The sequence below is a fragment of the Bos indicus x Bos taurus genome, chromosome X (assembly GCF_003369695.1).
Source record: "Bos indicus x Bos taurus breed Angus x Brahman F1 hybrid chromosome X, Bos_hybrid_MaternalHap_v2.0, whole genome shotgun sequence".
In the NCBI taxonomy this organism is placed as follows: domain Eukaryota; kingdom Metazoa; phylum Chordata; class Mammalia; order Artiodactyla; family Bovidae; genus Bos; species Bos indicus x Bos taurus.
Window position 1 is genome coordinate 13,029,433 of NC_040105.1, and position 27,599 is coordinate 13,057,031.

Here is a 27,599-nt window from a genome sequence, read left to right on the forward strand (position 1 = left end):
GAAGCCACTAAGTTTTAGGGTGGTGTTTATTCAGCATTACAGAGTAAAAACTGACTGATACAAGACCATCATGCCCAAACAATTATAGGTAACATGACTATCATTTTTTTTCTATGTTTCCATATGCCAGCCCCTGTTGTAAGTACCTTTATATTAATTCATTTACCCCTTATAACAACATTATAGGTTTGTTTTATTACCCCCAACTCTACAGGTGAAGAAACAGATGGAAAGAGAGGTTATATAACTGGCCTAAGACCATATAACTATGGATTGGGAGGGTGGGGATCTGAACCCACACAGTCTACTCTACAGCCAGAGGGCACACTCTCAAGAACATGCCTTATTACTTTTTGGAATGAAACTGCTGTGATCAGGAGCTGCAAGATGGAATCTCAGCAGGTAAAATTTACTTGCCAAGAGTATCAATTACTTTAATTCTTGAGTGGTTCTCTGATGTACAGGTGAATTTGAACTTGATTTTAATGTTCTGTCCATTCAATTACCATTCCACATAGTCCTTGCTACATAGAGTCTTCATTTATTCACTTAGCTTCTAAGAGGTATTTCACTGAACAGCCCATAACTTTGGGATGAGAAGTTTTTTGGAAAACACTATTACAATGTTCAAATATGCATATTTGGAAAGAAAAACTGCTGAACACTTACACTTAAGCATATTCTTGGAAACTCATTTGTTGTGGACAACAGTCAAAATATTCAATTATCTATTAAGTGGAAACAATCCATTAAAGTTATGTTTGTCCTGACCTTTCAATATGTAATGGTACTACCATAAGTTTAAGTAAGAGTGTTTTTAACAGTGTTTATTTTGCATGAACTTCATCTTGCGAAATTTTTTAGTATACTCTAGGGTATAACACAGTCACGAACTAAAGCCTCTTACGTTACGCAACCTTTGTTTCTGCTGACAGTTGATGCTTAGCCATAGTCATGTCATTTTTTCCCCTCTGATTGTCAAACAGTAGAGGTCAGAATTTTTACAAGTTCAAGATTCTCTAAAATAATTTAGAAAAAGAAACTCTAAACTTTAAGGGCTATTTTAAGAGGTATGGGGGGGGGGAAATTAAGGGTACGTTAAGCTAGTACCAAAACAAATCAGCATTCCATTCTTTCCTTCTGAATAAGATAAGTTATGTATTAGGTTGGCCAAAAAGTTTGTTAAAGTTTTTTCATAATATCTTACAGAATAATAATAATTTTTATTGCAGTACCTCTTTTCCCAATCATGAGACTAGATTGTAGAGGCAAATGTGACAATTAAATAAATATATCAATATGTGTGAGGGATTTGCAACATCAAACCAAAAGGAATGTAGTTTGACTTACAGCTTTTTAGTATGTTTTCTTTCCTAAGCTTGTTATTACTGCTCCACTATGCCATGTATGTGGAGAAGGAAATGGCAACCCACTCCACTGTTCTTGCCTGCAGAATCCCAGGGACAGGGGAGCCTGGTGGGTTGCCATCTACGGGGTTGCACAGAGTCAGACACGACTGAAGCGACTTAGCAATGCCATGTATGGGTTTCCCAGGTGGCGCTGGTGGTAAGGAATCCACCAGCCAATGCAGGAGACGTAAGAGAGGTGGGTTCGATCCCTGGGTTTGGAAGATCCCCTGGAGGAGGGTATGGCAACCCACTTCAGTATTCTTGCCTGGAGAATCCCATGGACAGAGGAGCCTGGTGGGCTACAGTCCATAGAGTTGCAAAGAGTCGGACACGACTGAGTGACTAAGCACGCATGCATGCCATATACATTTTACAACAATATGAGAGCAATACAAAGAAAAACTTATCTACTGAGCAAAAGAGGTTTCATAAGATGAAGAGGGAAAATTATTTCTTTCATGGGGACTGGAGGATTCTTTCCAAAGGTCTTCTGTGCTAGATATTCTCCATCTGCCCCTCTGGAGATGCCATCTTCTTTTCCTCCTTCCCCAGTGGGCAGTGTTCAAGGATGCTGACCTCCATCACTACATCTATAAGCCTCCTTACCTCCCTCACCCTGCCCCTTCTCCCTGCCAGGATAAGGGTGCACAGTGGCTGCCCCTTGCCCAGCCAGTCCTGCAGCGCTCTTCCCCACTTCCTCTCTGGGTTCCCATAACCACTGCACCCTCTGGCCTCTTCAGTCTAAGGGTGGGAACAGCGCCCCCTTTCTAGCAGCTCTGGGTACTTCACCAGCCCTTCTTCCTTCCCCTACCCTGCCCATTCCCTTCATCAAACTCTTCTCAATCACTCCATTTGAGCAATGTGGTACCTAATTAATAAGACAAGTCAGCGTGGCTATCTTTGTTCCTGGAAATGTCTGCCCTAGTGGCTTCCATATGATTTTCTGATCCTTGACATCATAGCATCAGAGAGACAGTCCTAGATATAACTACCTCGGGTACATCTGGAGCTCCTCTCTAACTCTCCGTGTCCTCATCTATAAGATGATAAGCTACCCTTTGAGCTTGTTTCAGGGTTAAATAAGATGATGCACCTAAAGCACTGAGCCAGCATTTGGCAACCAGCTGAGATGTAGCTGTCAATGCCACCAGCATCAGGGCCACAGAGGGTGCATGTCCTCCTACCTGTTTGGAAACGTATGACGTGCTGGTATTGACACAGACGAGGCTCTCTTCATTGCAGCAGCCACCACACCGGAACACGTTCACACAGGGAGGCTTGAAAAATGTGTCTGTGCTGCTCCCCAGCTCACTGGCCACCTCCACGCAGGTCTCTCGAGGGCTGCACTGTGTCCTTTGCCATTCCTCGTCTATAACTGCAGAGAGGCAGACCATTGGGTCAGCAGAACAAATGGCCCTGACATGCCTACATGTACCGGGGTTTGCTCAACACCATCATTCTTGTATGTATCAAACTTGTTGATTTCACAAGATGGGTATCTGGGGTTGGCTTTAAGCAAGAATTGTTGGCAGAAAAATTACAACCCAAATCTGTGTTCCTTTCCGTGTTTATGAGCCCTTCATAGCCGCTAATTCTACTTTCCACTAGTAATAAACACCATGTCCTGGATATAACTACATTGGGTGCATCTGGAGAGGCTGGCTAATAAGGAAGTAAATGGATGCATGTAAAGCAATAACATGTAAGCAGTATTTATTAAGCAATTTATAGGACATAGCTGGAGAGCATTTCTTCTCCTTTAAGTCAGGTGTGGGTAGGTTTTAGCACCATTAGAAAATACATTTCTGTTGGTTGCATAAGTAACTATATATGGCAAACATATGAATGAAAATTTAAGTGTTCCTCAAGTCAGAGTGTTCTCATTTGCAAACATCTAATACTGACATTTCTATCAAATGATGAAATAAGCTGATTCATTTTGATGAAAGGAGCAATTTTCTGGCCATCCTAACGAATTTGTGGGAAACAAGAAACAAGCCTCAGGGAATTAAAAAAAAAAAAAAAAAAAAAAGGATTACATACATTCCTGTAAAATACACTTGCCTTTCTCTAAAAGTTCATTTTTTAAAATTAGATTTTGATAATGTTGTATAGCCTTTCTGTGGCTGTTTCTGGGAAATGATTCAAATTTGTGATACTGGCAACATTTAAAGACTTTCTTTTAGTTTGACATGGAATTTTCGAGTCGATTATAGGCTGAGGGGTGGTTAAAACCCTCTGTGGTTGGGAGCTTCTAATCTGAGCCGCAATCATGCCCACCTCCTGGCATTCACGCCCTTCTGTCTTCCCCTCCTCTGTGTGTGTGCTGGACCTAGTACCCCAATTCTTATGAAGAAAAGACAGCAAGAGCGGCGGGATGGCACATCCATGGTGAAGTTAACAAAGACTGCTCTCCATCTCGCTAGCAGTCACCCTCTCTTGCTGGCACCCTCTCTTGCCTTCTCAACTGCAGCCTTAGAGGAAGTGAGTCACCATGCTGAAAGGCCCATGTGACAGGCAAGTGAGGGTGGCCTCTATCCAACAGGTGATAATGGAGGTGGGATCCTCGGCCTAAGAGCTTGTCTGGAACTGAATCCTGCCAACAACCTCTCAGTAAACTTGGAAGCACATCCGGCCCTAACTGAACCATGAGATGGTGCCTATAGCCCAAGCTGACACCTTGACTGAAGCCTCTGGAGTGACCCTGCAGGAGAAACACCGATCGAGCCCATGTCTGCACTGCTGACCCACAGAAACTGTGAGATCAAAACATGCTGTCTGAAGCACCTAAGTTTTGGGGTAATGTGTTATACAGCAGTAGATAAAGTCTTCTCTGTTTTTATCTTATGTTCAAAAATCTAGTTGGTCTCTGCCCACATTCTGAATTCCTGTATATGTGAATGTGTTTCCACTAGAAGGGATAGAGAAAACTCCTACCTGAAGGATACACATAAAATATCATTGTTGCAGATCTGGTGCTAGTCTCTAAATTATTCCCTTAAGACATCTTTCCCACAGCTTTTCTCCTTTCCATCCCCCCTTAATCTCAAATTTCCTCATATGTTGCTTCTTCGATCATTGAAAACACAAAGTATATTTGGCTGGCTAAAAAGCACTGCCTATGCTACACAGTTTACCTAAACTTTCTTTTTCATAATAAAATCTTTTAGCCCAACAAACTGTTTAAAATTTTTGATTATGAATATTTACATACAGAGCCTGAAGGCTGTAAACATGAGAAATAAATGATCCAATTAGATACTGTTTAAATCACTATTATTAATCATAAATTGCTGAAAAAACAAGTAATCAACTTTAAAAACTCTTTCTTGTTTAAAATTCCACTTAACTGTTGCTTTCCATTTGCTTTTTTACAAAACTTAAGTTTTGAAGGTCAGAACACTGTGTGGAACTCTTACCACTGTCGCTGAGTAAAGGCTTCCTATCTCTACTTCCTTGACTACTGCCCAGCAGGATTGCTCTTCCTCGGGGAATTACCCTCAAGTATGCGAGGAAGAGTTATAAGAAATTGTCATTGGGATACCACATGGGTTTCATCATTTGCTACTTCTGTGTGTGCTAAGTCGCTTCAGTCATGTCTAACTCTGTGCAACCCTATGGACCGTAGCCTGCCAGGCTCCTCTGTCCATGGGATTCTCCGGGCAAGAATACTGGAGTGGGTTGCCATGCCCTCCTCCAGGGGATTGTCTCGACCCAGGGATCGAACCTGCGTCTCTTATGTTTCCTGCATTGGCAGGCAGGCTCTTTGGCTCTTTACCACTAGCGCCACCTGCTACTTCTTAGTAATTAACTTTAGATGATCCCCCTCTGCCATGTAATAAGAGACATTTTAGAGTTAGCAAATTCTGTATTATTTATGATTTTAAAAATATTTTGTTTAATGTTTAATGTTTCCTCCTTAGAAAATGTTCATTTCAACATCAACGACTTTTTAAAATTAGCTTGTCTTAGCTTTATGGTAATTGCTTCTCTATCTCCGTCTTCACAGAGTGGCTTCAGGCTTGCCTAAGGCCTTCAGGCAGGTAATCTGGTTAAAGCCCTGAATCTTCAGATGAGGTCTTATCCCTTTACTTTCACGAAGTCCATGCTAGTTCACCACATAGAAACAACTAGAGTTGCAGACCTCTGGCTAAATTGGGTTCTAGGCTATGGTTCCAACCATCTCAACTCTTTCAGACACAGTCATTCACATGCACATCAAGCATCCTCTTGACACCTGGGCGTCCGTGCTGCCAAGGGATTTATCCTGCCTATGCACAGCTTTCCCCACAGCCAACAACAGCGGCCCATTCAACATTGTCCTTCTACAAATGGAAGAAAATAAAGATAACTCTATAGAGGAAGACAAGAATAATTTTGGCTGAGCAATCAATTTGAATTATTATGCAATAGCTACAATCCAATACTAGGTAATCATATGTTAATCAAATCTAAAATGTTAGCTCATCAATGCTACGGTGGCTTCTTGTGTTGTTGTGACATGTCATTAAAAAGTGAGATGCTAGACTTTCCTGTGGGTCCAGTGGTTAGGACTCTGCACTTCCACTGCAGGGGACATGGGTTCCATCCCTGCTTGGGGAAGTAAGGTGCCACATGCTGTGTGTCACGGCCAAAAATTTTTTTAAAAAAGAAAAGAAAAAAGCTAAACATCTAATTGGAGGCCACACAACTGTATTTGGCAAGTGATTCTTTCATTACAGGACAGTACATAAATACAATGGTTTTCTTATAAAGAACCTGCAAAGCTTACTAGGGAAGAGTCACTCCCTTTATTTCAAATCATGTTATTTTCTAGTCTAGAATCTGGATTATTTTGTCTAGAGAACTTTCCTCTCCATTATTCTCCTAGTAATACCAGTAGGCATTATTCCAACTCAGCTTCTAAATTCTGCTTTTCATTCTTATTTTTAAAAAAAATCACAGAATTTTGAAGACATAAAAAGCTATAGCTAATCTATTGGTTTTCATCCATGTATGTCTGGCCATAGAATGCTCCTTATTTAATGAATGCCCAAGTTGTTTTATTTTTTAAGTAAATTCAATTATTTTTTCTATTAAGAACAGTCTTTCTGGGTTTGTTTTGCCCTCATAACTCCGAGTTTAATATATTTCTATATTGTGAAGTGTTATTTGGTATTGAATTTTGATCTCAAAATCATATTGAGTCTGTTTTCTCTGCTGAGTAAACACAGGAAACCAGGATTCTCCACTAAATCAAAGCTATGAAATCAAAGACCTCCTTCTCTTCTCGTTGCCACGTGCCTACCCTGCTCAAACTTTTGGTGGAAGTTGGCACATCTGTTACTATCTGATAAAGAGTAAGACTTGGCCTCTGCATGCATACACCTACCTTTGAGTGTCTCCATGTCATAGAAAGTGGCCGCAAACCTGGTAGACCGATGGGATGCTGAGCGAGAGTCTGTGCTGGTGAGACTTTTGAGCTTCAGTCGGCATCTCCATAGCTTCCAGTCCTCGAAGTGTGTGATCTGCAGTAGTTCCTCCAAACCTGAAGCTGCCCTGATCTGCTGCTCAGATCGTTCTAACATTGACCGAGATGCCCGCTTAAAGTGAAACAAACCAAAAAATCTGATTTACAAGCAAGTTACTCAATTTCTACTTTGTCTTAATAACAAGCATTTTTTTTTTTTTGCTAGCACTTACAAATGTAATTGGGCTTCCCTGGTGGCTCAGCTGGTAAAGAATTTGCCTGTAATGCTGAGGACCTGGGTTCGATCCCTGGGTTGGGAAGATTCCCTGGAAAAGGGAACGGCTACCCACTCCAGTATTCTGGCCTGGAGAATTCCATGGACTCAGACACGACTGAGCAACTTTCACTTTCACAAATGTAAATAGAGCTAAAAATTAGATTATCCAAAGGGACACTAGTACCTAGGAAAAAAGTAGTAATTCTGATCCACATTCTGTTCATTTGTGATCAATGGAATGACTTATTTCCCCTGGAAATAAATAATAATTTAAAGACAACATTGTAGTGGGTTGAATGGCAGGCATTTAAATGACATGTCCACATCCTAAACCCCAGAACCTGCAAATAAGACTTTTGGCAGGGAAAAGGATCTTTGTAGATGTAATAAAGTTAAGGATCTTGAGATGAGGTCACTGTAGATTATTTGAGCAAACCTTAAATACAAATATAAACATCCTTATAAAAGTCAGAAGAGGGAAGACATGGACACAGAAGAGGAGGATTTGTGAAGATGGAAGGAGAGGTTAAAGTAGCACAGTCATAAGCCAAGGGTTGCCTAAAGCCACCAGAAGCCCATTACTCACTGGAGCTGAACTCTTGATGGCCTCCACCTTCCAGAGGAGCCCATCAGTTCTGCAGCTTCAGTTTCGTGGGTTTTTTAAAATTGTTTTTCTTAAGATACAATCTACAGATAAGGTAGTATAGGTTTAAGGTATATAACATATTGAGCTTTTCAACGTCATGTTTTTGGTGCCATTTCTGCAAATGTTTGCCATCTGCAGATGTTTACCATCCTGTGATCAAATTTTTATTTTATCAATCATGGCTATAGACTGTAAACTATCAGAAAACATGAATGCAGAAGGTCATTTTACTTGTAAGTCCAGATATGAATGTGAATGTGTGTATGTGTGCATGTTTTAACAAAGGTGTGAGAATCTCGAACATGAACTGAGGGAAAGAGCCAACAGAGCAGAAGAACATATGCAGGAGGGAAAGCAGGGACCTAGAGGGGTTGGTGTGATGTAAGTTCCAGAGATAAGCAGACAGAGGATGAATGAATGAGAGGGTCTGAAAGAGGAGGCTCATAGAGATGATCCAGGTCCGAAGATCGCAGGACTCATTGAGACCTATGGTTTCTCACTTCTTTGGGAAATTTGTCTCAAGGCAGTTTTCTGGGAGCAAGGGGTGGAGGAAGCTTGAAGACACAGATGGGGTTTGGGGAATAGACATTGAATTTCAGGAGCATTCTGCAACTGCTTCATCTAAGAAATCTGGGGATGAAATTGAATAACTGCCAATCACTCCAGCAACTCTGAAATTCAGTGATGTGCTATTAAGGCTCATTTTTCAATAGTTTCTTATTTCATGATTATTCATTCCCTCTTCTACTTGGACACTGTAACTACTTCATATTCAATCCACTCTGTGGAATAAAATTTTGTGACAAGACTGCTTCCCCATGAAAATAATGAAAACAATCAAATAGCTGTTTAAATGCTTTAAAAATTGTACTCTGAGAGGATTTTTTATTTATTGAGGCAAATTTCAATTTCAAAATGATAAGGCTTCATAGCTCTTACAAGTTTCAATTCAATCTGAGAAATATCTTCAAATTATCTAACCATGAGAGCTCAGGAGGAAATAATCAAATCTCTGGATTGAATTAAGGCCACTGAAGGGCTCATACAACTTACCTCATCATAAGAAATGAAGTGTTCACTCAAGTATAAGTTATTTAAGCAAACTTTAAGCCTTATAATTTAAAACCTAGTTTTAAATAATTCAGAAATTGCAGACAGTTATTTTGCTCTTACAAGTGGAGGTACTAAAAATTCAGAATAAGCAGAAAGCTGGCAACTAATTCCTTGCGGGGGTAGGAGGTGGGCATATATTTACAAAGGGCCAAGAATGCCTACTAACTCCAAGAGGTTTTCTGCATTGGTGGATTTTTGTATAGTTCACTTTATCTGCTTGAACAAGACAAACATTAAAATTAAAAAGTGTAAATATAGCCCCCAGTACATATTAAAACTATGGGTTCCAATGGTTTTCACTACCAAACATTTGCCAAGTTGCTTATAATTTCTTCCTATTTTCTAATGGAAGTGCTAATCAAAGCTAAAATAATCAGAAAGCACTCAGCAAAAGGAATTGAGGAAGTGTTACCAGATCGCTGCTTTTTGTCACAACAGCATCTTTTTATGCGTCTGTGGTCATTAATCCAAGACTGTTAGCAATTTCCCTCCTAAATAAAAAATCATTCTCTGATGTCTTGGCTACCACAAGCCAGTTTCTAAGTTGAGACTTAGGTCTTTGTAACAAGATGTACTGTTATTTCAATGCATACTTCTTCCTGCAGACAATAGGAAGGGTAGTCAGTTCTCCTTAATTTCTGACTTCACCTGGCATTCTCTCCAAGGAAGCACGAGCATCTGCACAGCTCGGGCCCAGGGAGTCATCTAGGACAAGTATAACTAAGACAGCAGCCAAGATATTTGGAAAGGTATGGTGGCCGGGTTTGAAGGAGGAATTTGCAAGTGTCCATGTTGTGGGGAAATCAAAAGCATTCTGTACTCCTAATAATTTGGGCTCTCAATTTCCATGCCTCTCCCTCCAAAAAAATATCAAGTCAAAGAACACATTCAAAGAGTGACCGAAGGCATAATTTGGGGATATCAAGGAGCCCCATTGGAAAAAAAACAGCAGGAGGTTCATTTTTGTTGGGTAAAGAGTGGGCTTGAGAGTGAGAGGGCTGGAAAGTAAGATTGGGAAGAGAGGTTGGTGGGGTGAGATACTACTTAACAGCCACTGAGCGCCAAAGAATTGATGCTTTTGAACTGTGGTGTTGGAGAAGACTCTTGAGAGTCCCTTGGACTGCAAGGAGATCCAACCAGTCCATCCTAAAGGAAATCAGTCCTGAATATTCATTGGAAGGACTGATGCTGAAGCTGAAACTCCAATACTTTGGCCACCTGATGCGAAGAACTGACTCACTGGAAAAGACCCTGATGCTGGGAAAGATTGAAGTGGGAGGAGAAGGGATGAGATGGTTGGATGGCATCACTGACTCAATGGACATGAGTTTGAGTAAACTCCGGGAGTTGGTGATGGACAAGGAAGCCTGGTGTGCTGCAGTCCATGGGCTTGCAAAGAGTGGGACACAACTGAGCGACTGAGCTGAACTGAACTGAGGATGGTCACAGTCAAGAAGACAACACCAAAGGTTGGTGGGGATACCCAGCAATGGGGACCCTCATCCATTGCTGATGCGATTGTAAAATGGTGCTGTCACTTTAGAAAAGAGTTCACCCATTCTTTAAAAAGTTAAACTCATGGTATGATCAACTAATTCCACTCCTAAGGATTACTCAAGAGACAGAAAATAGATTATTGGCTTCCTAGGGCTGGGAGTGGGAACTCAGGTTAATTGTAAAGGGGCACAAGGGATCTTGGGCTTCTCAGGTGGTACAGCAGTAAAGAACCTGCCTGCCAGTGCCAGAGATGCAAGAATTCAGGTTGGATCCCTGAGTCAGGAAGATCCCCTGGAGGAGGGCATGGCAACACACACTAGTATTCATGCCTGGCAAGTCCCGTGGACAGAGGAGGCTGGTGGGCTGTAGTCCATGGGGTTGCAAAGAGTCAGATACAATTGAGTGACTGAGAACACACACACACACACACACACACACGGGATCTTATATGGAGATAGCTGCACCACTCAGTAAGTTTACTAAACACCATTGAATTACTTCAAACAGGTGAATGGTTAAATTTTATAGTATGTAACTTGTATAACAATATAGTGGTTTAAAACAAAAAAGAGGAAGAATTGGAAGCTTAAAGGCCAGGCTAGTTGTATCCAGCTTGGGAGGCAATGTAAAATATCGGAGACTTGAACAATGGGATATCACTGGACACCCATTTCATTGGTTTGCTCTTCTGTTCATTTCTTCTTGCTTTGGCCTCAGTCCCCACTGTTCCCTCTGCTGGGAATGCCCTCCACTCTGTCTAGCTAAACCTTTTTCAACCAGGTGTTACCTCCATATGGAAACCTCCCCCACAACTCCCACCCCTGCCTGGGTCTGGTCCTTCAATCACATGGATTTCTAGCTCCCCATCCTTTTCCTCAGCACTTACCACCACTGACACTAAAGAATTATTTGCCATTACTTACTTAATGCTTCTCTTCCCCACTGTGTCTTAAGAACCACTGGAGGAGTAATGATATGTTTTATTCACATAGCAATAGGTAGAGCTATGAATTAGGAGGTTGAGATTAACATACACATACACCAACAAGGACCTAGTGTATAGCACAGGGAACTTTACTCAATATTTTCTTTTCCTATTAGGGAAAAGAATCTGAAAATGAATAGACATGTATACGTATAACTGAATCATTTTTCTGTACACTTCAAACAAGCACAACATTATAAATCAACTATAGTTCAATTAAAAATAATAAAGAGGAAGACATAGGCAGTACACTTTTTGATATACATCACAGCAAGATCCTCTTTGACCCATCTCCTACAGTAATGGAAATAAAAACAAAAATAAACAAATGGGACCTAATTAAACTTAAAAGCTTTTGCAAAGCAAAGGAAACAATAATCAAGATTAAAAGACAACCCTCAGAATGGGAGAAAATAATTGCAAATGAAACTGACAAAGGATTAATCTCCAGAATATATAAGCAGCTCATACAGCTCAATATTAGCAAAATATACAGCCCAATCAAAAAATAGGCAGAAGACCTAAACAGACATTTCTCCAAAGAAGACATACAAATGACCAATAAACACATGAAAATATGCTCAACATCACTAATCGTTAGAAAAATGCAAATATAAACTACAGTGAGGTATCACCTCACACCAGTCAGAATGGCCACCATCAAAAAATCTACAAATAATAAATGCTGGAGAGGGTGTGGAGAAAAAGGAACTCTCCTACACTGTCAGTGGAAATGTAAACTGATACAGCCATTATGGAAAACAGTATGGAGATTCCTTAAAAAACTAGAAATAAATCTACCATATGACCCAGCAACCCCACTACTGGGCACACACTCTGAGAAAACCATAATTGAAAAAGACACGTGTACCTCAGTATTCACTGCAGCACTGTTTACTATAGCTAGGACATGGAAGCAACCTAGATACCCATTGATAGGTGAATGGATAAAGAAGATGTGGTAGATATATACAGTGGAATATTACTCAGCCATAAAAAGAACGAACTTGAGTCAATTCTAGTGAGGTTCATGAACATAGGGCCTGTTATACAGAGTGAAATAAGACAGAAAGAGAAAAATAAATATAGCATAGTCATGAATTCAGAATATGTGGTCAGGTTCATCTTTTTATGTAAGTACTTAACGCACAGCTGATGAAGAAATTTATGAGTAATAAATACACACACACTGGACAAATATTGTGATCAGGCCCATGTTTGTGTGGTCTGTTTCATCTTTTGTATAGAGCAATGCTTCTCAAAACTTCCTGTGCATACCAGTCACCAGCAGTCTTGTCAGAATGCAGATTCTGAGGCAGTAGGTTTGGAGGCAGACCTAGAATGGTGCATTTCTAACAAGTGCCCAGGTGCCTGTGGTTGGTTGGTTGGCCACACTTTGAGAAGTGTTTGTAGCACAGGTGCCCAATCTTGGCTTCACCTTGAACCTGCCTGGGAAGAAACCTCACAGAAAAACACTGATGCTTGGATCCCATCTTCAGAAATTCTTATTTTATGGGTCTGGGTTAAGCTTTGCCATAAGGATTTTTTATTTTTATTTTTTTGGTCCAGCCTAGGCTTTATTGACTTGCCATACATTCCAGTACATTCGTAGAGTGTGGAGTCACCTCCCTTCTTGGATTACTTTTTTTAAATTTATTTATTTATTTTAATTGGAGGCTAATCACTTTACAATATTGTAGTGATTTTGCCATACATTGACATGAATCAGCTATGGATGTACATGTGTTCCCCATCCTGAACCCCCCTCCCATCTACCTCCCCATCCCATCCCTCAGGGTCATTTCAGTGCACCAGCCCTGACACCATGTCTCATGCATCAAACCTGGGCTGGCAATCTGTTTCACATTTGATAATATATATGTTTCATTGCTATTCTCTCAATCATCCCACCCTTGCCTTCTACCACAGAGTCCAAAAGACTGTTCTTTACATCTGTATCTCTTTTTTGCTGTCTCACATATAGGGTCATCATTACCATCTTTCTAAATTCCATATATATATGTTAGTATACTGTATTGATGTTTTTCTTTCTGATTTACTTCACTCTGTATAATAGGCTCCAGTTTCATCCACCTCATTAGAACTGATTCAAATGCATTCTTTTTAATGGCTAAGTAATATTCCATTGTGTATATGTACCACAGCTTTCTTATCCATTCATCTGCCAATAGACATCTAGATTGCCTCCATGTCCTGGCTATTTTAAACAGTGCTGCAAGGAACACTGAGGTACACACGTCTCTTTCAATTCTGGTTTCCTCAGTGTGTATGCCCAGCAGTGGGATTGCTGGGTCATATGACAGTTCTATTTCCAGTTTTTTTAAGGAACCTCCACACTGTTCTCCATGGGGGCTGTACTACTTTGCATTCCCACCAACAGTGTAAGAGGGTTCCCTTTTCTCCACACCCTCCCCAGCATTTATTATTTGTAGACTTTTTGATAGCAGCCATTCTGACTGACATGAGATGGCACCTCATTGTGGTTTTGATTTGCATTTCTCTGATAATGAGTGATATTTAGCATCTTTTCATGTGTTTGTTAGCCATCTGTATGTCTTCTTTGGAGAAGTGTCTGTTTAGTTCTTTGGCCTATTTTTTGATAGGGTCATTTGTTTTTCTGGAATTGAGCTGCAGGAGCTGCTTGTATATTTTTGAGATTAATTCTTTGTCAGTTGCTTCGTTTTCTATTATTTTCTCCCATTCTGAAGGCTGTCTTTTCATCTTGCTTATAGTTTCCTTCGTTGTGCAAAAGCTTTTAAGTTTAATTAGGTCCCATTCATTTATTTTTGCTTTTGTTTCCATTACTCTGGGAGGTGGATCATAGAGGATCCTGCTGTGATTTATGTCAGAGTGTTTTGCCTATGTTTTCCTCTAGGAGTTTTATAGTTTATGGTCTTACATTTAGATCTTTAGTCCATTTTGAGTTTATTTTTGTGTATGGTGTTAGAAAGTGCTCTAGTTTCATTCATTTCTCATTCTTTCATTCTTGACCAGTTTTTCCAGAACCACTTATTAAAGAGATTGCCTTTTCTCCATTGTATATTCTTGCCTCCTTTGTTAAAGATAAGGTGTCCATAGGTGCATGGGTTTATCTCTGGGCTTTCTATTTTATTCCATTGATCTATATTTCTGTCTTTGTGCCAGTACCACACTGTCTTGATGACTGTAGCTTTGTAGTATAGTCTGAAGTCAGGCAGGTTGATTCCTCCAGTTCCATTCTTCTTTCTCAAGATTGCTTTGGCTATTTGAGGTTTTTTTGTATGTCCATACAGATTGTGAAATTATTTGTCCTAGTTCTCTGAAAAATACTGTTGGTAGCTTGATAGGGATTGCATTGAATCTATAGATTGCTTTGGGTAGTATACTCATTTTCACTATATTAATTCTTCTTATCCATGAACATGGTATATTTCTCCATCTATTTGTGTCATCTTTAATTTCTTTCATCAGTGTTTTATAGTTTTCTATATATACGTCTTTTGTTTCTTTAGGTATATTTATTCCTAAGTATTTTATTCTTTTCATTGAAATGGTGAATGGAATTGTTTCCTTAATTTCTCTTTCTGTTTTCTCATTGTTAGTGTATAGGAATGCAAGGGATTTCTGTATGTTAATTTTATATCCTGAAAATTTACTATATTCATTGATCAGCTCTAGTAATTTTCTGGTGGAGTCTTTAGGGTTTTCTATGTAGAGGATCATGTCATCTGTGAACAGTGAGAGTTTTACTTCTTCTTTTCCAATCTGGATTCCTTTCTTTTTTTTTTTTTTTTCTTCTCTGATTGATGTGGCTAAAACTTCCAAAACTATGTTGAATAGTAGTGGTGAGAGTGGGCACCCTTGTTTTGTTCCTGATTTTAGGGGAAATGCTTTCAGTTTTTCACCATTGAGGATAATGTTTGCTGTGGGTTTGTCATATATAGCTTTTATTATGTTGAGGTATTTTCCTTCTATTCCTGGTTTCTGGAGGGTTTTTATCATAAGTGGATGTTGAATTTTGTCAAAGGCTTTCTCTGCATCTATTGAGATAATCATATGGTTTTTATCTTTCAATTTGTTAGTGTGGTGTATCACATTGATTGATTTGTGAATATTGAAGAATCCTTGCATCCCTGGGATAAAGCCCACTTGGTCATAATGTATGATCTTTTTAACATGTTGTTGGATTCCGTTTGCTAGAATTTTGTTAAGGATTTTTGCATCTATGTTTATCAGTGATATTGGCCTGTATTTTTCTTTTTTGTGGCATCTTTGTATGGTTTTGGTATTAGGGTGATGGTGGCCTCATAGAATGAATTTGGAAGTTTACCTTCCTCTGAAATTTTCTGGAAGAGTTTGAGTAGGATAGGTGTTAGCTCTTTGCCATGAGGATTTTTTAAAAACTTCCCTACCAGTTGCTAGTCTTACAGGAAGCTGGGTGAAAGATACACAGGCTATCCTCCAGGTTACCTTTGCAACTTTTCTATAATTATTTCAAAATAAAGTTTCTTTAAGAAATCTTCCCAAGAGATCTGTAGGAGAAATACTCATTTTGAGGATGGTGCATGCTGGTTTAAAGGCCTGCATGAGTGCCTGAGCTCTGTACAAGTTCACCAAGTAGGGGATAAATGGTAGATGTATGCTGAGAAATAGTCTTATTCTTTAAACTCCTTTGAGTTATACCTTGGCTTCCAAACATTGGTTTGAATATCTTGCTGAACTGGATTTTCTAAGCCTTTTTTTTTTTTTAACTCAAGTCACTGAATTGTTTGTGGCCCACTTCCCAATCTGAATGATTTTTCAAGATGGAAGACCAACAAAACTGTTTTCCAGGCTAAAACAAGGGTATCAGCTGTCTTGTATGAGACCATTCTAGATGACAGGGGAAAAAAATTGCTACAGTTCCCAAGGAGCCAAAACAACCTATCTTTAGAACAGAATTAAAAGTAACAGGTACTGCTTTAGGGATTCTCAGGTGGCATTAGTTTTAAAGAACTCGCCTGCCAATCCAGGAGACCTAAGAGACACAGGTTGGATCCCTGGGTCAGAAAGATCCTCTGGACAATGGAATGGCTACCCACTCCAGTATTCTGGCCTGGAGAACCCCATGAACAGAGGAGCCTGGTGGGCTACAGTCAATAGGGTTGCAGAGTCAGACACGACTGAAACGACTTAGCACGACACAGCATTGCTTTAACTTACTGGAATTTACCAGGGAATAGTAAATTCTAATCCTTCCACATGGCAGTCTAGAAACTATTTGAAGGAAAATAAAAATTAGAATATAAATACGTTGCCAAAAGGAAGGGGCATGGCTCGGGAGTACACGGCTGAGTTCCATTCCTGGCTCTGAGCTGTTAGAGCCCAACTGTTGCCAAAAGTTGTTCTTGGGTCCCATGCTCTTAAGAATCCTCCTGTTATAGGTATGAGAAAGGAGACCAGCTTTGCAATATTCGCCACTGGATCTCTCAGGAACTGTGGGTCTGTGTTTCTAAGCCTTTTCAAAACTGATGATGCTATTTTGTCAAAATGTATTGGCAGTTTGTCTTCAGGAAGTTTAGGGATACGGGGTGAGATAGAGAGAATTTGTATATTTGGAAGATCCACAAGATCCACAAGCTTCAGAGTACACTGTGGAGGGAACACATTTCACGTGACTTTCCCTGGATTTGCTCTGGGATTTACAAGTGTTGCCTGGGAAACCAGTCCTCTGCCTATCGGTCTCTGGAGTTCAGGGAACCACCATCAGCTATTTATTTCCCTTTGCAGTGGGTTTAGGGAGGTGGATCCAGTTGTAAGACAAATAATTCCATGTTCCTTTCACCTCTCAGTAAACTTCTGTTTGACTGGAAAAGCATTTCATCTTTAGCTTGATGTTTAAGGCTTAGCCCAAACCACCAACTTTTCTCTGGTTTGGGGTCCAAGTTGCACCATCATGTTCCCAGCTGTTCACAGATACTGTTCCCCAACACCTCTTCCCTTTTCTCACTCCCCCAGCCTGTCAAGGAACCCACCCAGGCCATGTTAGACTCAGAGGCCAAACTGAAGTTGTGTGCCTTTGCCTCCTGTAGCTCTCAAGTGGACATTGCATCTCCTAAAAGGAAGCTTTGCCTGATACTGGAAACCACTCTGTGGTCTGGACAGATGGCTGACTGGAGAGGAGAGGGCAATGGATGAGAACTGCTTAAAATTGGCTTTGAGTGGTAGAGCAGTCTGCAAAACATGCTGGCAGTTTCTTACAAAGTTCAACAGACACTTGCCATATGACCCAGCAGTCCCACTCCTGGGAATTTACCCTTGAGAAGCAAGAATGTAGATTCACCCAAAAACCTTGACATGAATGTTTATACTAGCTTTCTTTGAAAGAGCTAAAAAACTTGGAAACAACCAGGATGTCATTCAGTATGTGAACAGTTGCTTAGGCAAACTGTGCTTCACCCATCCCATGGAATATGACTTAGCCGTAAAAAGGAATGAATGGCTGGTATGTACAGCAACTTGGATGGATCTCAAAGGCATTAGGGGTGAAAGAACCAAGTCTCACAAGGTTACTGGCGGTATGATTCCATTAATAACATTCTCAAAAATCCAGGATGATAGTGATGGAGAACAGAGCAGAGGTTGCCAGAGACTGGGAGGAGGGTATGATTATGAAAGGGCTGTTGTTGTTTAGTCGCTAACTTGTGTCCGACTCTTTGCGACCCCGTGGACTGCAACACGCCAGGATTCCCTGTCCTTCACTATCTCCCAGAATTTGCTCAAACTCTCGTCCATCAAGTCAGTGATGCCATCCAACCATCTCATCCTCTGTTGTCCCCTTCTTCTCCTGCCTTCAATCTCCCCCAGCATCAGGGTCTTTTCATAATGAGTTGGCTCTTTGCATCAGATGGCCAAAGTACTGGAGCTTCAACTTTAGCATCAGTCCCTCCAATGAATATTCAGGGTTGATTTCCTTTAGGCTTGACTAGTTTGATCTCCTTGTAGTCCAACAGACTCTCAAGAGTCTTCTCCAACACCACAGTTCAAAAGCATTAGTTCTTTGGTGCTTAGCCTTCTTTATGATCCAACTCTCACATCCATACATGACTATTGGAAAAACCAATAACTTTGACTATACAGACATCTGTAGGCAAAGCAATGTTTCTGGTATTTAATATGCTGTCTAGGTTCATCATAGCTTTCCTTCCAAGGACCAAGCATCTTTTAATTTCGTGGCTTCAGTCACCATCCAGAGTGATTTTGGAGCCCAAGAAAATAAAATCTGTCACTGTTTCCACTTTTCCCCATCTATTTGACATGAAGTGATGGGACTGCATGCCATGATGTTAGTTTTTTGAATGTTGAGTTCTAAGCCAGCTTTTTCACTCTCCTCTTTCACCATCATCAAGAGGCTCTTTAGTTCCTCTTCTCTTTCTGCCATTTGAGTGGTATCATCCGCACATCTGAAGTTGTTGATATTTCTCCCAGAAATCTTGATCCAGCTTGTGATTCACTCAGCCTGGAATTTAGCATGATATACTCTGCATAAAAGTTAAATAAGCAGGGTGACAATATATAGCCTTGACATACTCCTTTCCAAATTTTGAACCACTCCATTGTTCCATGTCCAGTTCTAACTGTTGTGTCTTGACCTGCATACAGGTTTCTCAGGAGGCAGGTAAGGTGGTCTGGTATCCCATCTCTTTACCAATTTTCCACAGTTTATTGTGATACACATAGTCAAAGGCTTTAATGCAGTCAATAAAGCAGAAATAGATGGTTTTCTGGAATTCCTTTGCTTTTTCTATGATCCAACGGATGTTGGCAATTTGATCTCTGGTTCTTCTGCCTTTTCTAGATCCAGCTTGACATCTGGAAGTCCTCATTTCACATAATGTTGAAGCCTAGCTTGGGGAATTTTGAGTATTACTTTGCTAGCATGTGACATGACTGCAATTATGTGGTAGTTTGAACATTACAGAAGCAGAAGATATTAAGAAGAGGTGGCAAGAATATACAGAACTGTACAAAAAAGATCTTCACGACCCCAATAATCATGATGGTGTGATCACTGACCTAGAGCCAGACATCCTGGAATGTGAAGTCAGGTGGGCCTTAGGAAGCATCACTACGAACAAAGCTAGTGGAGGTGATGGAATTCCAGTGGAGTTATTTCAAATCCTGAAAGACGATGCTGTGAAAGTGCTGCACTCAATATGCCAGCAAATTTGGAAAACTTAGCAGTGGCTACAGGACTGGAAAATGTCAGTTTTCATTCCAATCCCAAAGAAAGGCAATGCCAAAGAATGCTCAAACTACCACACAATTGCACTCATCTCACACGCTAGTAAAGTAATACTTAAAATTCTCCAAGCCAGGCTTCAGCAATATGTGAACTGTGAACTTCCAGATGTTCAAGCTGGTTTTAGAAAAGGCAGAGGAACCAGAGATCAAATTGCCAACATCCGCTGGATCATCGAAAAAGCAAGAGAGTTCCAGAAAAACATCTATTTCTGCTTTATTGACTATGCCAAAGCCTTTGATGGTATGGATCACAATAAACTGTGGAAAATTCTGAAAGAGATGGGAATATCAGACCACCTGACCTGCCTCTTGAGAAACCTGTATGCAGGTCAGGAAGTAACAATTAGAACTGGACATGGAACAACAGGCTGGTTCCAAATAGGAAAAGGAGTTCGTCAAGGCTGTATATTGTCACCCTGTTTATTTAACTTATATGCAGAGTACATCATAAGAAACGCTGGGCTGGAAGAAACACAAACTGGAATCAAGACTGCCGGGAGAAATATCAATAACCTCAGATATGCAGATGACACCACCCTTATGGCAGAAAGTGTAGAGGAACTCAAAAGCCTCTTGATGAAAGTGAAAGTGGAGAGTGAAAAAGTTGGCTTAAAGCTCAACATTCAGAAAACGAAGATCATGGCATCCGGTCCCATCACTTCATGGGAAATAGATGGGGAAACAGTGGAAACAGTGTCAGACTTTATTTTTCTGGGCCCCAAAATCACTGCAGATGGTGACTGCAGCCATGAAATTAAAAGACGCTTACTCCTTGGAAGGAAAGTTATGACCAACCTAGATAGCATATTGAAAAGCAGAGATATTACTTTGCCAACAAAGGTTCGTCTAGTCAAGGCTATGGTTTTTCCTGTGGTCATGTATGGATGTGAGAGCTGGACTGTGAAGAAGGCTGAGTGCCGAAGAGTTGATGCTTTTGAACTGTGGTGTTGGAGAAGACTCTTGAGAGTCCCTTGGACTGCAAGGAGATCCAACCAGTCCATTCTGAAGGAGATCAGCCCTGGGATTTCTTTGGAAGGAATGATGCTAAAGCTGAAACTCCAGTACTTTGGCCACCTCATGTGAAGAGTTGACTCATTGGAAAAGTCTCTGATGCTGGGAGGAATTGGGGGCAGGAAGAGAAGGGGACGACAGAGGATGAGATGGCTGGATGGCATCACTGACTCGATGGACGTGAGTCTCAGTGAACTCCGGGAGTTGGTGATGGACAGGGAGGCCTGGCGTGCTGCGATTCATGGGGTCACAAAGAGTCGGATATGACTGAGTGACTGATCTGATCTGATCTCATCTTAGGATTTCAAATAGCTTAGCTGGAATTCCATCACCTCCACTAGCTTTGTTTGTAGTTATGCTTCCTATGACCCACTTGATTTCACACTCCAGGATGTCTGCCTCTAGGTGAGTGACCACACCATCTTGGTTATCCAGGTTAAGATCTTTTTTGTATAGTTCTGCTGTGTATTCTTGCCACCTCTTCTTAATCTCTTCTGCTTCTGTTAGATCCTTGCCATTTCTGTCCTTTATTGAGTCCATCTTTGCATGAAATGTTCCCTTGGTATCTCCAATTTTCTTGAAGAGATCTCTAGTCTTCCCCATTATATTGTCTTCCTCTATTTCTTTGCACTGTTCACTTAAGCAGGCTTTCTTATCTTTCCTTGCTATTCTCTGGAACTCTGCATTCAGCTGCGTATATATTTCCCTTTCTCCTTTGCCTTTTGTTTCTGTTCTTTTCTCAGCTATGTGTAAAGCCTCCTCAGACAGCCACTTTGCCACCTTGCATTTCTTTTTCTTTGGGATGGTTTTGGTCACTTGCCTCCTGTACAATATTATGAACTTCCATTCATAGTTCTTCAGGCATTCTGTCTATCAGATCTAATCTCTTGAATCTATTCATCACCCCCACTGTATAATCATAAGGGATTTGATTTAGGTCATACCTGAATGGCCAGTGGTTTTCCATACTTTATTCAGTTTAAGCCTGAATTTTGCAATAAGGAGCTGATGATCTGAGCCACAGTCAGCTCCCGGTCTTGTTTTTGCTGACTGTGTAGAGCTTCCCCATCTTTGGCTGCAAAGAATATAATCAGTCTCATTTCATTGTTGATCACCTGGTGATGTCCATGTGTAGAGTCATCTCTTGTGTTGTTGGAAGAGGGTGTTTGCTATGACAAGTATGTTCTCTTGGCAAAACTCTATTAGCCTTTGCCTTGCTTGATTTTGTACTCCAAGGCCAAACTTGCCTTTACTCCGGGTATCTCTTGACTCCCTACTTTTGCATTCCAGTCCCCTATGATGAAAAGGTCATCTTTTTTGGTGTTGGTTCTAGAAGGTCTTGTGGGTCTTCACAGAGCCATTTGAATTCAGCTTCTGCAGCATTGCTGATTGAGGCATAGATTGAAGAGTAGCATAAAGGAATTTTTTCTGTATCTTGATTATGGTGGTGGTCACAGAAATCTCTGTGTTAAAATTCACAGAACAGCACATCAAATGGGAAAAACGATAATCTTTGCCATAGAATAACTTTAAAAACATAAAGTAAGCTGGGTTTGAATCCAGGCACTGCTCCTTTTTAGCTATTTGACTGAGGGTGAATTATTGAATTTCCTTAAGTCATGGTTTCCTCATTTCAGAATGCAAAGCTCCTGATATCGCCGATGTGGAGATTACTGAGGGCCATAAGTAGGAAAGGTTCAGATGCAGAGGAGGCACGTGCTAACATTCACTGCCTTTCCTTCCTTTCTCAGGGGTGGGGCATCTGGTCCTGTGTTGGGATTCAGAGGTGTTTCATGGGCCTTGATTTCCCTGAGCAACTCGAGTTGAGTTTGAAAAGAGCAAGATAGGGCCACTCCAACCATAGTAAATAAAAATTTAAAAGAGAAAAGCTTTTGCAGGGTAAATATCTGTTTTAAATATTTCTGGGATGTATTTTCAGATGAAATGCCAATTTTCAAGTACCCAGGCTTACATAGGTCTTTACAGATGAGTGAAGGAAAAACCACCCACTTCTTAAACCTTTGTGCTTTGTCATTAGAGTCCAGCCTTCCCCACTACAGATGACACCTAATAGTGTGGGCCATGCCAACTGAGGGCAGGGAGGAGAATGCACGTTTGCTCATAATGATGTAGACGGAGCCAGCTGAAGGCCTGGTCCTGTTGCTCTGAAATCTAGAAACACGGCCCTTTGGTGGGGCCTCACGCTACTGGTGGTTCTTTGACTCATGCAGTTCTATATTTAAATGTATAAATGTGAGAAACCAGGGTGTTTAATTAAACTTAGACTAAGGAAAGAACTACAGACTCACAGAAAGTATAAATGTGTACATGTGTACATTTGTGCGAGTGTGTGTGCATAGCTGTCTGGGTATTTTAAGGGGATACTAGACGGCTAAGGTGTCTGGGACCTCTACATTCTCCAATTTGATGAGTACTGCAGGACGGTTTCTCCCCAGCCAAATTGTCTAGCATGCAGGGAAGGGCATATGCTTCCCTTTACATGTTTTAAATTCATGCTCCATGCTAATATCTCTGCTCCACTGAATGCATCTATGCTTAGGACATGTGGGGGAAAATTAGTGTGGGATGGGCTTGAGTGGCAAAACTCTAAAAGGATGCTCTGAATAACCCCAGGAGAATATATCCCTGGGGAGATCTGTTACAGTCTCTTTATCACTGATCTCAAAGATGAAGGGCCCAACATCTAAGGAAACAATGTGAAGCCTTTATGGTAATTAGGTTATTGTTAAAAACAATTTCACTGCCTCCACCTGTCTCCTCCAAGAGACAAGTATGTTTCTCAGCCCCACTGACGTTGGGCCACGTGACCTGCTTCGACCAATGGGATGTTATAAGACATGATGCAGGCAGAGTGTTGAAATGCATTTGTGACTACATAGCTCTCCTACACTTCTGCCATCACAGCAAGTATGTGTCCCTTCTGGCCCACTTATCCAGGCAGATGAGAGTTACGTGGGGCAGACCCATACTCGACCTGTGGTTTCTGCCTTGATCCTGACTCCCAGCTCAGCCACAGTAATGCGGGTTATCAATGTTTTAAACCATTGAAATTTGGACTGGATTGTCACATTGCATTATTGTGACTTCTACAGCTGTATGTCAGCCTAAGTAAAACATAATCTGCTGGGTGGACAGAGGATCTTTATGCCAAACCTCTCCTCCTTTTTATTAGGCAGCCCTTTGCCATGCAACTGGCAGTCAGCCCAGGATGCTTAATTTTCATCTTTCTCCTAAAGATGCAGTGGTCCCATGTCAGCATCCACAGCTTTCCTCTTCCTCACCTACAACCTCTGCATTGTCTGAGATGCCCAGTGATCTCTAGTCTTGCTGTGACAGGACAGTTATGAAGCAAGTTATGAACAGTTCTTTTCAGAGGGTCTCTTATACAGATGAACTCAGGGAATTCCTTCAATCAAAATCACATTCTTGCCAACTCCCTCCAGAATGGAACCATAAGTAACAAAATCTCTGCCATCGCAATATTCGACATGTCATTTTTTCTCCAGAAATAATTTCAGGCAAACCTAGATTTTAGGAAAGCAATACTTTTCTCAAAGATAGGAGTGGTATAATTATTTAGATGACAATGAATGACAGAAAGAGACTCATTAAAACTTTCATTATTACCTAAGGTTTCAGGCACTAAAATTATCCTTCTCACAGGCCAAGTTGAGCTCCTTGGCTGCTGGTAAGACATGCAAATAACTGAGACATCTTTATTTTATAAAAATGTCATTTCCAGTCATGTGCCTGGCACACAGTGGACATTCCACAAATGTTCACTGAACTAAATGTACAGCTTGCCTTTTCCAGGAAAAAGGAGCCTCCTGAGCAGCATAAAGAAACCCACGTGTCTTACTTCCTTCCATGATTCTACCCCAGTGTCCAACCACAGTCACCTCCCATCTCAGTGGTATGTTCAGAAACACTTAGAACTGACCAGAGTTGTGTGGGTTAGTCATGAATACTAACTAAGGAGTTCCAGCTTTCTACCTTCTGAGCACAGGGAAGGCTTGCACTTTCTAGCCCCTGGTGGTTGGATGGGGCAGGGGGTCAAAGAGGTTGTGACCAGAAGTGATGTGTCCTACCCTATACACAAGCAAATAAAAAATGTCAGGTCCGATACAGTCTATGAAGAAGATAAAATAGACACAGATCAGGTTTTGCCAACTATGACCTGTGGGCCAAATCCAGCCTGCCGTCTCTTTTTGTATGGTCTGTGAGCTAAGAATTCCTTCCTATCATTTTAGGAGAAGACTACAAATGAGAAGACTATTTCGTGATGCATGGAAATGATACACGATTCAAATTTCAGTGTCCGTGAAGTTTTACTGGAACACAGCCACACTCTAGGTGATTGTTGTTGTTGTCCAGTCACTAAGTCACGTCTGACTCTTCGCGACCCCATGGATGCAGCACAGCAGGCTTCCCTTCCCATCTCCTGGAGCTTGTTCAAACTCATGTCCATTTGAGTCGGTAAGGCTATCCAACCATCTCATCCTTTCTATGTGACATGCCCAGGCTATTTCTCCAACCTCAGAAGCTGCGGTTCTGGCCTCCACTCTCTACTCCAGCCACACTGGCCCCTGGCTAATACCTAAACACACAAGACCACGCCCTTCCCTCATCACAACCACTGCCCCCTCACTTCCTCCAGAGGTCCACACACATGAAAAGAAATCAGAGAAGTCTCCGCCGACCCATCCCTCTGTGTCTGTCCCCTTGTTGATCTTCTTCATGGCACTCTTTACCCCTGACATGCTCCAGGCGTGCATGTTGCCTGCCTTCACCTGCCACACTTGGAATGTAAGTTCCACGAGAGCTGAAACACTGCCTTATTTCCTGCTGCATTCGACATAGTAGATGCTCAATAAATAAACAAATCAATTGTCAAATACTGGAAAGTTCGAAGGAGAGGCAAGGGAGAGCCTTTGGGAATAGAACATCACCACCTGTCAAGACAAACTTAGGATGCAGGGGGCCCTCAGAGTATCTTTGCTTTATAACATCTTAGTATCTTGGTAGAAACTATTAGTTTCTACCAGAAACTAATTAGTACCAGAACCAGTGGTAAAGGAGGGAGAAAAAAGGACTTCTCACCATAAAAGCAACCAAAGAACAAATGTCTCATCTCACCTCATCTCAATCATATTCCCAACTGTGGATAGTTCCCCACCATCTCTACTAATCTCAAGTGGTAGGAAAGAGCTGAGCTTAGAAATGTGCCCGGAAGCAATGTTACTGTCACCTGTGTCCCCCTTTCTCGAGCACCTCCGGGCCACTGTGGTTACAAAAATGTGCCTGGGAGTTCCAGAGCACCCTACGTTACACTCTACAAGGAAGCACGCACGTGTCCAAATACTACATTTTCATTCCACAAACTGTCTTTATAAGCTTGTCCCAAGAGCGGTTCCTTAATCAAATTCGCTCAACACGCAGCTTTCATGTGATTTTTTTCTAGAGCTTTTAAGGGTCTATACTAAACGTTAATCCACAAGTCCAAATCAGATTTTTAAATTTTTTTATCTTTTAATTATTTTTTTTTATTTTTTAACTTTACAATATTGTATTGGTTTTGCCATCTATCAACATGAATCCACCACAGGTATACCTGTGTTCCCCATCCTGAACCTTCCTCCCTCCTCCCTCTCCATACCATCCCTCTGGGTCATCCCAGTGCACCAGCCCCAAGCATCCAGTATCGTGCATCGAACCTGGACTGGCGACTCGTTTCATATATGATATTATACATGTTTCAATGCCATTCTCCCAAATCATCCCACCCTCTCCCTCTCCCACAGAGTCCAATCAGATTTTTTAAAATAAAAACCTAAGTCATACATGGAAGTACTATATTCACACTGTAAGATACAGGGGGTTCTACTATATCCTGAATAGCAATAACAGGCTCAAGTGCTATAAAGTTTTCCCCACCAGTTAAAAGTGACTGACTAGGAGAGAAGACCTCTGTGTACAGAAGCATGTAATTCAATACATTTACCTATATGGTCATAAATGAAGAAGAAATTAATGGAAAACATTTCAAATGTCCTTTGTGCCAAGGACTATGCCTGAGAGGAAACCGGACATGAGCTCACCAGGCCATCTGACTAGCAGCAAAGTCAAAGGACTTCCTTGCGCATAACCTACGGAGGCCAATGAGGGCCAGTCTGCTTCCTGGAGTTAAATATGGAAGGTGCACCTCAGTCTTTGTTATTCAATCACCTCTAGAGATGATTTCAGGGGAAGACAAGTGACACAAGGTTATAAATTTGCGAGCCATGTGGCTTCTCATGGAAGTTAGAGGTGCCCTACATTCCTGTGGGTCTTGGACTTGTTCCCGTCTTAGGCAGAGTCTGAATGACTCTACCACTCAACAATATTCTCCTGCCAGTGAGGTTATGAAAGAGGGGGCTGGAAGGTAGCACAGGGGAGAAGGAAACCAATTTTATCAGAAAAGAGTTAGCCAAACCTACCAGGACCCGGAATGAACCCTTTGTCACTTCTATCGGAATGTCTGCCTCGGTGACTTTGAAAAGATTTATGGCAGATGGCTTCCCTTAGTGACTTAAGGGGGTGCCAAGATTCCTGGTGACAAGAAATGCTTATCAAATATACTAGAAATAGTACTGGCCAGAAGATGGATGCAAATGACAGGACAGTGAGGTTGCAGATATTTATTAATCAAAAGCCCAGAGTGTACAATACTGTACCCAAAGTTACCATATACAGATATGAGACCAGGTGGATGGAGGGTCCTAGAGTTGTGCACTGCACGCCCTATGCAACTGTACATGACTACCCCAACATATATAAAAGCTGGAGAGAACAGACAGAAATAAATCCCAAATCTAGATGGTTACTCTGATTATACTAGTGAGTCAGAAAGAGGGATTGGGTTAATCTTA

At 41.2% G+C, this 27,599-nt stretch overlaps 1 protein-coding gene across 3 annotated transcripts in view; it reads right to left on the minus strand.

Annotated features, from left to right (window-relative positions):
- The window catches only part of VEGFD (vascular endothelial growth factor D), a 46,623-nt gene that overhangs the window by 15,817 nt on the left and 3,207 nt on the right, over window positions 1–27,599 (minus strand). For all 3 annotated transcript variants that reach the window (XM_027534769.1, XM_027534768.1, XM_027534770.1), the window contains exons 2-3: window positions 6,781–6,991; window positions 2,594–2,784 (exon numbers count right to left, since the gene is read on the minus strand). In XM_027534769.1, coding sequence (XP_027390570.1) covers window positions 2,594–2,784; window positions 6,781–6,991 — 402 coding nt within the window. The remainder of the gene's footprint in view (window positions 1–2,593; window positions 2,785–6,780; window positions 6,992–27,599) is intronic.